An 11397-nucleotide genomic window follows, 5' to 3' on the forward strand; every position below is an offset into this window, starting at 1 on the left:
CTCTTTGACTCAACATCATGGTCGTACCACGAGGAGATCGGTATGTTCGTGTATGTTTCACATTTTAGCACTCACAAGGAGAATAAAGTAAGCCACGAAAAAGAACTCTACAAGGACGGAACACCTTTATTCTTGTTCTATACGATCGAGCCCATGGACGATAACATGAGGAAAATTGAAAAGTTTTATGGAGAACGAAGTCTAAGATAAAGAGTGAAGCAGCTGGGTCATGCTGAAGCCCGTCGTCGTTGAGGCCCGTCCGTCGCCTAGCCGGTCTCTGGAACCCCATTTTGTTGGAGCTGGATGGGTCGGCGCAACTTCCTCCATGGTTGTGCTGGCGCAACTTCCTTCGTGGTCGTGTTGGTACATGCTAAGGGTGTGCTAGACCGGTGCTTCGATTTTTTTATGTTCTGTGTAGGTGTGAGGCATCCCATCACCATCAAGCCTGTAGATGTAGCAACACTTATCGCTTAGAAGGTGGCTTCGGATGAATAATTTTAAGCTTTATTGAATAATATAATTGTCTGGTGCGGAACCCGAGGCTCAACCTCCTTTTCTGAAATAAATAAAATTGAGGCCTGCAAATTAAAGTTAGCAGCTGGCTCTTACCCAAACAAACATAAAAAACAGTGTGTACGCAAGGACAGCCATCCCCTAGCTAAGCCGGTAGGGGGCGGGAGAGGCTAGGGGGCTGTGGTAGGGGCCGGCGGGGAGAGAGCCGAGAGGAGGCCAAACGCGTCGGGGGCATTCAAGCCCTCCGTCTGCATTACATGTGCTCATGTACCCAAAAGGAAAGCAGGTAGTAGTAACGACCATTGTTATCACCTCGTCGGCCATCGGCCTGGGAGGTGCCGTGTGCGGTCCCGGTTTGGATCGCCGGTTTTGCTGACCCCGGCCTGCTGCATTATCAAGGGTGCATGATCTGGAGCACGCACGACCGGCTGTCTTTTTTTTTGAAACAAGGCAAAAGACTTGCCATTTTCATTTAATAAGGAGAGGTTTGAGAACAGACATCGCCAAGCGGCGAAAAAGCAAAACAATTACTCTCGCGGTATTACATTACGCAAATGCTTAGCACCTGCATTGGCCCAAATCGAAACTTCCTCTTTGATGCCTCGCATGACAATCGCCACCGGCGCCGCTTTGCTCCTGAAGACACGAGCATTCCTTTCATTCCATATCTGCCATCCCACAAGAAGTAACAGGGAAGATAGGGCCTTCGTCGGGAGTGTATTATCAGAGAGAACCGCATCCCGCCAAGATTTCACCGAATCGAACAGGAGCCACGGAGCCGTGGGGATAGCAAGCCCAAGCCATGAGAAGACCGTATTCCAAATCCGAACAAAGAAACGACACTTGAAGATCAGGTGTGCTGCAGATTCTTGCACCTGAGTGCAGAGTGGGCATTTGTCACAATTTGGCCATCCTCTCCTCTGAAGCCTATCAGCCGTCCAAACTCTGTTGTGGATAATGAGCCACGCGAAAAATTTGCATTTGGGGGGAGCCCGCGCCTTTCAAACCGCAGTAGCCGAACTTGAAAGCGGGAGGTCATGAAACTGCGCCAAATAAGCAGACTTCGCAGAGTACTGCCCATCATTGGTTGACTTCCACAATATGGAGTCCTGGACACCCGGCTGAATGGCCACAGTCGCTAGCTTCTCCCAAAGGGCCAAGAATTGTTGAAGGTGTTCTAGAGTGAGGCCAGCGTCAATGTTGATTTGTGCTATCCAGTGCCCATCCCTTAAGGCCGTGGCGACCGTAACACCTTTCTTGCGTGAAATATCGAAAATCTTTGGCGCAATATCTTTAGGCCTAACGCCCTGAAGCCAAGAAGATTCCTAGAAGGAAGCCTTCTATCCATCGCCGATCCTGACCTCAGTCAAGACCGCGAAAAGGTCGCGATCCTGACCTTGTCCTATCTTTGGGCCTAACGACCGGCTCTCCTTCACCACACACGGTTTTGCTGGGTATCTAGCTAGCATGTGCCTAGCTTGGCGCCTAGAGAATTGAACGTGCATGCATGCGGAGATACAGGTGTCCGTGTGAAACTAGTGGCTGTGGTTGTCATGTTTGTGGTCATGTCGTTCGTTCAAACCATGGATCGAGTAGGAAGCACCCAACACCCAACAGTAGTTATTGTGTTGTACTATTGCTAGGTCTCCTACAAAGTTTCAGGTGCATCGCACCTTAGGTGCACTCCGGCACACCCTCTTCCAAGCAGGATCTAGTAAATATTTAAGGAAACTGTATGTAAATTCTTGTAGATAGGACAAGAAGCAACACTCGAACATTGCGCGATTACTTTTCAAAAATAAAATGTGCAGTGCCTCTAACTGCCCCCGGACAACCCGGCGCAAGATACTGAGCGCAAGAAGCATGAGGCTTGGCTCATGTGATTGGTTCACTTGGCAGCCGGTGAGTGGATCGTTAGCATGCTCATGTTCATGTGTTCCTTGTTTGGCGTAGCTTTGATCACAAAGAAAGTGGGAACGTGCATTGGTTTCTTCCTTTTGGTTGATTATATAATTAAGGATTTAGAGATTCGTTTCTGAACTGATAAACTGAACTAATTTGAGGATTTCACATGAGCATTAATGCATCACATCAGTAAAGATATTTAAGGATGCGAGGAGGCATCCGACGGATCCCACATACTACTCGAAAGTCAATCTCATATCAATGTCAAACCAAATTTTCACTAGGTTGACTTTCAGTATATGAGTACATCAAAAGTCAATCTCATGTTAATGCCAAACCAAAATTACAGTACTAGGTTGACTTTCAGTGCGTGTGGTGTTCTTGGGGTTTTAGGAGAATACTACTCCCTCCGTCCCATAATGTAAGACGTTTTTTGACTCTAGTGTAGTGTCAAAAAACGTCTTACATTATGGGACGGAGGGAGTAGCATTTTGTATCCAGGTGTGGTGTAGGCTGTCGTTTTTGGCGCTCTATGTGTAATTATATCTTGTTTCTCTCTTTAATATATAGGGCGCTCAATTTTCTTCCGCGTTCTTGAAAAGCAAGACTTCCAATATACTTGTATGGGGTTTTATGTGATCTCCCGCTGGCAGCCCTAGAGGTTTTATTGAACATTTATCCACCAGCTTTTAATTAAGGCCATGCTTGGTGATGCCACTTGTGTACTACTCCCTCCGTTCGGAATTACTTGTCACAAAAATGAATAAAAGTGGATGTATCTACTACTAAAATACATCTAGATACATTCATTTTTTGAACGAGTAATTCCGAACGGAGGGAGTAGTGTGCAAGCCAAGTTTATGGCACCGACGAAATATACTTAGTGTTGGAAGGATATTACGGTGTTAACTGAAGATAGTAGCAAAACACCAATAACCTGGCATGTTTGCAAAAATAGGAGTGACAACAACAATTACTTAAAAATATTGTGTTGTTCAGATTTGTCTAAACTTCACATTTTACCCCGTAATTGTGATATCTCTTATCCCACTAAATAAAATCTCAACAAATTTACCTCTTTGTTATCACACTGCGACAACATTTACCCAACCACAAAAGCTAAATCGTTAGGATGACATGGTAGATGACTGGACAAACGTACTCGTTAGGGACTTACCAAGTGACATGTAAAATTCATCAAATCAACCAAATTATATGAAATTGCATCATGTTTGCCATACATGTGTGGCTAGCTGCACCGCACTGCTTATGTACCATATTGGATACACCTACATTGAATATCATGCGAAATTGTTTGCCCAGTCACCTGAACCGCCAACGTAACTGGTGGGTTTCGCCACTATATAATTTTACCAGTCTGGGAAAAAAATATTAAAATGGAGTACTAACCAGCATCACAAGGTCACATCCAACTATGGAGTACAATGTGTCAAGATTTTCTAAAAGAGGGTAAACACTACCCCAATATCACAACTAGAGGATTTTACTCTTTTTGGTTAAAATTGCACAAGCAAAGTAATTGCAAGAAAAAGATAGATGCATATGTTCCAGCCTATGCTTAATGTTGTTACTTTCTCTGTATAGGGGCGATTCTATGTGTAAGCTGTGGGGTTAGCTGACCCCGCAGGTTTTTAGATTGCAAGCCTAGTTGTAATATTTGTGGAAAAAATTAGGATATTTTTAAGAGATTAGTGTAGTTGAACCCACGGTTTCTTGGTGCTGGCACCGCCCCTGTCTCTGTAGTTGTGTATGCGCGCGCGCATCAACAATTATACGTTGTGTTTTCAGGAGGGCACACGTACGGTGATGCACCTAAAGGTGCCCAACATTTTGAAGGAAAGTAACCAATTTAGGGCAACAAATACACTTGAGTATGTCCTACATCCATTGATCCATATAGCAATCCCAGACATTTTTATGTCGTTACCTTGTTGGAGGTATTGCTCGGTTATGTTCGGACTGTTTCTTCAGGGTGAAAACTTTGATTCCAGCCTCTGTGGTTGGATCCGGCAACGGTGGCGCTTGAGTGTCGCTTCCTTCCTGAAGGCATTGTTGTTGAAGATCCTCGTCATCAATGTGGTGTCAATGGTTGGTGTGGATATGGTCTTAGTTGTAGTTTGTCGATCGTTGACCTGATCGCTTTGGGGTATTTTTCTCTTTCTTTTTCTCCACGCCTACGCATAGCTTTTTGTCTTAGGACTTTGCTAGTTGTTGGTGTGTTTATGCGTGTGTGTGTTGGATTGGCTGTGTGCATCCTAATTATGCAGAGGCCGGGTGTTCGCTCATTGTATTGTATCCTCTTGATGCTTCATTTGAGCCAATAAAATTCACCCTTTGTCGAAAAAGCAATCCCAGAAATTGAACGCAAAGGCAAGTGGCAGAATTTTCGCAGCTACCAGCAGTTAGTAGTACTCCCTCCGTTTCTTTTTAGTCTGCATATAAGATTTGGTCAAAGTCAAACTTTGTAAAGTTTGACCAACTTTATAGGAAAAAATATCAACATCTACAATACTAAAGCTATATGGTATGAAAATTAATTTCATGATGCATCTAACAATATTGATTTCGTATTGTGAATCACGGTATTTTTTCTATAACTTAATCAAAGAAACGGAGGGAGTACTAGCTTGGCCATACACTCCCACATGCCGAGCACATGCATGCAACATATATCTGCCGAACACTGCAACATGGCGAGCACTGTTGACATATGAAACCGCCCGGTCTGCCTCATGGCGTCAAGAAACGATCAAAAACCACAGCTAGTCCGGCCATTAACTCCCCGATCGCCCATCAATAGTACGACCCAGCCAACACGGCTAGGTGCACGTACGCATGCACAACACAGATGCACATGCAAGCACCGATCCACAATTGTTTGTTTACGTTATAGAGCTAGCTCTCTGCTCTCCTTTTTTCTTAATGCGGTCTGACCCATAGATGGGACGGTCGAGGCATCGCATGCGTATGGGTTGGCGCCTCTCTTGCTCCATCGGTTGAGTGTACGTACTGCGGTGCATGCACTGCACCGGTATCGTGCCCATGGGGGCTGGCCGGCGCGCGCATTAACCCGCTACCTCCTCAACCAGCCTGCGGCCATTAATCTCCCCCTCCATCCATCCTCTTCCCTGCTCCATTGATCTCCCCGTATAAATCCCCGCGCCCCGCGCCGCGAACTCCCACACACCAGAGCCAGCCAGCGCCCACCTCGCAGAGCCGTGGCAGCCTCGGCAAACCCTGTAGCTTCCATAGCTGGCTAGCGAGCTCACACGAATCGGTGGTCTGTCTGCAGAACCGTGGTGGCTCGGGGTTCCATTCACGAGGTACGTGCGAGCCAGCGTCCTTGTGGAGGTAGAGAGATCGGCGGTTCGATCGCCATGGACAGGGATCTGTTCCGGACGGTGAAGCAGGGGACGCGGAACCAGGCCAGGCTCCTGTACCACCGCCTGGTGTGCCGCCTGCCGCACCTCCTCGCCGTCACGCTGCTCCTCGTCGTGGCCCCGCCGCTGGTGTCCACGCTGTCGCTCGCCGCGCTCTGGAGCGAGGCGCGCGCCAACGCGGCCGTGCTGGTGGCCGCGTGCGCGGGCTGCGCCGCCGCGGCGTATGCCTACGCCACGTCGCGGCCGCGGCCCGTGTACCTGGTGGACCTGGCCGGGTACAAGCCCGGGCCGGCGCACGAGGCGACGCGCGCGCAGGCCATCCGCCAGTTCGGGCTCGCCGGCGGGTTCGACGACGACAGCATGTCGTTCCAGAAGCGGATGATGGAGCGGTCGGGGCTCGGGGAGGCCACGCACTTCCCGGCGTCGCTGATGAGCATCCCAGTGGACATGTGCCTCCAGACGGCGAGGGACGAGTCGGAGGCCGTCGTGTTCGGCGTCGTGGACAAGCTGCTGGCCAAGACCGGCGTGCGCGCGGAGGACATCGGCATCGTCATCGCCAACTCCAGCCTCTACAGCCCCACGCCGTCCTTCGTGTCGCTGATCGTGAACCGGTACCGCCTCCGCCACGACGTCGTCAGCCACAACCTCAGCGGCATGGGCTGCAGCGCCGGCATCATCGCCATCGACCTCGCCAAGCACCTCCTTCAGGTATCCATGCATACATCTACTGATCTACATCACTCTCCCTCCGTTCGTCCATGCGAATTTAGTCACCTTGGTTAACCTAATGCAAAGCATGCACCACCCTGCCCATGCATGCACGGAAGACAGAACATGAGGCATCGTGCGACCCATGCATGCACAGCATGGCCTAGTACTGTAGCGTACATGTCCACGGGCAAGGGAATATCTGAGACATGCACTAATTGGTTAAGCTAGAATTAGACGTCGCATCACGCAGGTCGTTAGCATCAACATACTATGACAGGACTAGCATGATAGAGAACAAAACCATGTCAGTCTGAAATTTCACGTAGGTGTATAGGACTATGAATAAGATGGCAGGTCTAGCTGGTTCTTCCAACATTAAAGTATCCTTCATTTGTAGTCAACGTATTTATATAAGCCTGTTTTAACATTATTTTTGCCTTTATATTCATATGATAAATTAATCCGTCCTTATATTTCATCATATATGCAGTTTTTGTTGTTGTTGAGTGTGGGTTTGTCGATTAGCTAATTGCTCATGCCGAACGGTATCATATACGACAGTTCGAGAGAGGCAGGAAAAAAGCAAATTAACCGTGATTACCTTTAGCATGCATGACTGAAAATTACAACGAGAGTTAGCATGCATGTAAGTTGCGTGAATCCTTTTTACAGTGATCTTGGTGTGTGGCAATGGGTATAGCTTAACTCTAGCCTTATCTTTTGCGCACATATACGTAGTGAAGTGATGAGCCAACACACATGGGGCCATTTTTTAACTTCCGTCCTTTCCAGTGATGTACAAAAATTTCACATCAAATGTTTTAAGTGTTCCATTCTCAAGCCTAAACATATCATGGGTAATCTATTTCTACTATATGGTTCAAGATGACTAAAGATGCATTGCTATCAATACTTTCTCACAATAAACAATGAGGGAATGGTTTTTCTTGATAGTGGCAAAGGGGAAATAAGATCATCGATCTCTGTTTTTTCCATTATGTCATGCCTTAGATATATTATAAGAAAACTCCGTCTTATTTTACATCCTCGTTGTAGCGACCACTTGGTAGCATAGGAAGATTTGTTAGGAAACAAGATAATTTTATTCTTCAAGGACCTACCATGATGTCCGGCAATCCACCCCCTAAAAGTCATAATGGAGGTTACCCATGCTAATCGAACAACCGTGATCAAGGGCTAGATCAGAAACGGCGCCATAAATCTCACGACGTTCAGTTCTGAACAGTTCAGATCGACTGGCGACGGGCCATCCTTACGTAAAGGAGGATGGCCCCGTAAACATAGGATGGTCCCATCAAATTACGGGCATCCCTCGATCCTGGACAACCCCATTTAAAATGTTACTCTCGATTCCCTCAAAAAAAAAAAACTGTTACTCTCGAGATCGGCCCATCTCAAGGTGCAATATAGCTAACTTATGCTTCATTTCATGTCAAAAAAAAACCTATCCTTCATTTACGGTTGTAGAAGAATATTGCGTTTTAATTTGTTTATTATAGTCTCCTACAGATAAAATGGGCATGAAACTAGAAAAAACATCGGTTAGCTAAACAATAACATAACAATAAATGAAATAGCCAAAGCTGGTTGGACAGCAGTGCCAAACACAACCCTTTTGTTGTGAGCGTAAATAAACTCGACTAATTATCCCAGCTTTAATTGTCTGCAACGGAGGACGGTCAGGCACCCATACATACATATAGGACCCCCGTGACCGTTGGGTGTCGATTACTGCCATCATAATGTGTGCACGCCAGTCTCTGCCGGGTGGGTACTGGTGTACTGTTCGCTGCCCCCCTGCTGGCCATGGTTGGGTCACATCACGTCGTGTTCTCCGTTTCAGAAGAGTTTTGGACCACGCACTGGCGCAGCACGGCATCTGCGACGACGGAAGCGGTAAAAAAGTCTGGCATCAATTGGTACTAGAATACGGAGAGAACGCAGTAGTACCAGTAGGGGAAGAAAGAATCCGCCAGTACCAGCACTCCAGCAGTAGTAGCTATCGCCATGACTCGGAATCATCAAGGCCCGCCAAAATGGCCCTCCTCCTCCTCCTCCTCCTTCAGAGCATGATCAGTGAGCGAATCTGGGAGCATCCTACGCCAGGAAATCGATCTGTGCGCACAGTGGTGCACATGCACCATATGATTTTCTGTGTTGCTCCTCTACCATTATTAGTAGTAATTGTGATAATTCGGTTTGTTGGTTAATGAATGGACGTGGCATGGCATGGATGCTGCAGGTGCACCCGGACACGTACGCGCTGGTGGTGAGCACGGAGAACATCACGCTCAACGCCTACCTCGGCAACAACCGCCCCATGCTGGTCACCAACACGCTCTTCCGGGTGGGCGGCGCGGCGGTGCTGCTCTCCAACCGCCGCCAGGAGCGGGCGCGCGCCAAGTACCAGCTCATCCACACCGTGCGCACGCACCGGGGCGCCAGCGACCGGAGCTACGGCTGCGTGACGCAGGAGGAGGACGACGCGGGGCACGTCGGCGTCTCGCTCTCCAAGGAGCTCATGTCCGTGGCCGGCGAGGCGCTGCGCACCAACATCACCACGCTGGGGCCGCTCGTGCTCCCGCTCTCGGAGCAGCTCCGCTTCCTCGCCACCGTCGTGCTCAAGCGCGTCTTCCGCGCCGACGTCAAGCCGCACATCCCGGACTTCACGCTCGCGCTCGACCACTTCTGCATCCACGCCGGCGGGCGCGGCGTGCTGGACGAGCTGGAGCGCAGCCTCAAGCTCAGCGCCTGGCACATGGAGCCGTCCCGGATGACGCTCTACCGCTTCGGCAACACCTCCAGCAGCTCGCTCTGGTACGAGCTCGCCTACTGCGAGGCCAAGGGCAGGATCAAGAAGGGCGACCGGGTGTGGCAGATCGCCTTCGGCTCCGGCTTCAAGTGCAACAGCGCCGTCTGGAAGGCGCTCAGGGCGGTCGACGCCGTCGCCGTCGGGGACGCCGGCAGCCCCTGGGCGCAGGACGTCGACGTGCTGCCGGTGCACGTGCCCAAGGTGGTGCCCATCGACGACGACCAGGCGTCCTACAAGACGGCCGCCTAGTTTCTTTCTCATCCTCGAAGAATCGAAGCGTGCGTGCGTGCACCTGTGATCGTCTCTAGCTTGTGTCGCTGCTGGCCGGGCCTACTATATACTGAAGGGCAATTCTTCTTATACTACCGTGTAAATCAATATGAACCGACGAATGAACTGGAGAATTAATATTCCTTGACATGCGTCGCTGAATCAAGGTTAGTAGGTCTGCATTGTGGTAAAAACACGGCATTCTGCTGCACATGGATTGAAAACGAACAGAAGTACTTACGCAGTTATACTAATAGGGTTCGGCAAATGAAGAAATCAACAAGCCGACCTTAGCTCAGTTGGTAGAGCGGAGGACTGTAGTCGTTGCAGATGAATCCTTAGGTCACTGGTTCGAATCCGGTAGGTCGGAACTTTTTATTTTGCTTTTCGTCTTTATATTCTTTGAAAAACAATAAGCAGTACAATTTTTGCTCTTTTGAGATGAATCAGTGCCAGAAATCCACATTTTATACGAACATTAAGAAAGCAAAGGAGATTTTGCAACCTAACTCAACTGAGGCAACACATGCAATCCATTATAGATGAACGTTGTTGGCTTATAATTTCCATGTAGCGTTTGTTGGGCAGCATTTGCGCTGTTGGGGTTTCATCCTTTGGGAGTAGTCCGCATGTGGTCAGGTTTATAACAGTTTTGCCCGGTTTTTCGTTTATTAACTGGGCAATTCTCTTCTTTTTAATTAATCAATGAGGCAAAACTTTTGCCTCTGTTCAAAAATAATTTCCATTCAATATCCCCATTGCACTAGTAAATCGATATGAACCAATGAATGAACTGAAGAATTAATACACCATGCCATGCGTCGCCGAATCATATGGTTGGTTCGATATGGTTGTCTCGCTTGCTCTGGAGGGTCACAGGCGGGTCTGAGGGAGGAGTAGCTTACTACCGGAGGTGGATGGCACCAGTAGCTGTTGTTTTGGTGCCATAGCAGTGTAATGTTCTTTCTGCAAGGCTCTTTGTATATATACATATACTTCTCTTAATGAAAATGAAGAGCAACGACAGCGGAAATTTCTTGTTCTTGAGAAAACAGAACATACTGCTGTGCTTCTATTGAAAACGAGAAGAAATAGGTGACAAGGTTTCTAAAATTGTAGGAATTGCTTGTTCTTGAGAAAACAGAACATAATGCTGTACTTCTATTGAAAACGAGTTTAAGAAATAGGACATAATGTCTCTAAAATTGTAAGAAACAACAAGCCGACCTTAGCTCAGTTGGTAGAGCGGAGGACTGTAGTCTTGCAGATAAATCCTTAGGTCACTGGTTCGAATCCGGTAGGTCGGACTTTTTATTTTTCTTTCGTATGATTTTAAGAAAACAAGCAGTTTGTAGTTTTTGTTTACTAAATCTTACGGACAAGCATTTTGCAGTTGAATTCTCTTTGAGATGGAATCAGTGCCAGAAATCTACATTTTATACGAACATTGAGAAAGGAAAGGAGATTTTATAAAGATTGGTGCCACCTCACTAAGTCAAACACAACGACTGAATCTCCAAACGCTATTTTCTCTGAAAATGTAAAAACTCTACTTCATTTCAAATTCATACAACATTCATTGGCTTAAATCTTCCATTTCTGCATGACTGTATTTCTGCATGACGCTGGTTCAGAAAAGGGACTTTTTATTTTTCTTTCGTATGATTTTAAGAAAACAAGCAGTTTGTAGTTTTTTTTTTACTAAATCTTACGGACAAGCATTTTGCAGTTGAATTCTCTTTGAGATGGAATCAGTGCCAGAAA

The 11397-nt window shown here is 47.5% G+C and overlaps 1 protein-coding gene and 2 non-coding genes across 3 annotated transcripts; all 3 read left to right on the top strand.

The window, feature by feature from the left end:
- Positions 1 to 5496: 5496 nt before the first annotated feature.
- Positions 5497 to 9781, top strand: LOC123098513 (probable 3-ketoacyl-CoA synthase 20). Its single transcript, XM_044520545.1, has 2 exons — positions 5497 to 6527; positions 8794 to 9781. Exons 1-2 carry the CDS (start codon positions 5817 to 5819, stop codon positions 9610 to 9612), a joined length of 1530 nt encoding a protein of 509 aa, XP_044376480.1. The 5' UTR covers positions 5497 to 5816; the 3' UTR covers positions 9613 to 9781.
- Positions 9782 to 9917: 136 nt separating this feature from the next.
- Positions 9918 to 10003, top strand: TRNAY-GUA (transfer RNA tyrosine (anticodon GUA)). The gene is given in 2 exon segments: positions 9918 to 9954; positions 9968 to 10003. It is a non-coding gene; the product is annotated as a tRNA-Tyr (tRNA).
- An 852-nt stretch (positions 10004 to 10855) lies between these two features.
- TRNAY-GUA (transfer RNA tyrosine (anticodon GUA)) lies at positions 10856 to 10940 on the top strand. Its single transcript is given in 2 exon segments — positions 10856 to 10892; positions 10905 to 10940. It is a non-coding gene; the product is annotated as a tRNA-Tyr (tRNA).
- The last annotated feature ends 457 nt before the right edge of the window (positions 10941 to 11397 follow it).

The sequence above is a fragment of the Triticum aestivum genome, chromosome 4D (genome assembly GCF_018294505.1).
Source record: "Triticum aestivum cultivar Chinese Spring chromosome 4D, IWGSC CS RefSeq v2.1, whole genome shotgun sequence".
Taxonomy (NCBI): Eukaryota; Viridiplantae; Streptophyta; class Magnoliopsida; order Poales; family Poaceae; genus Triticum; species Triticum aestivum.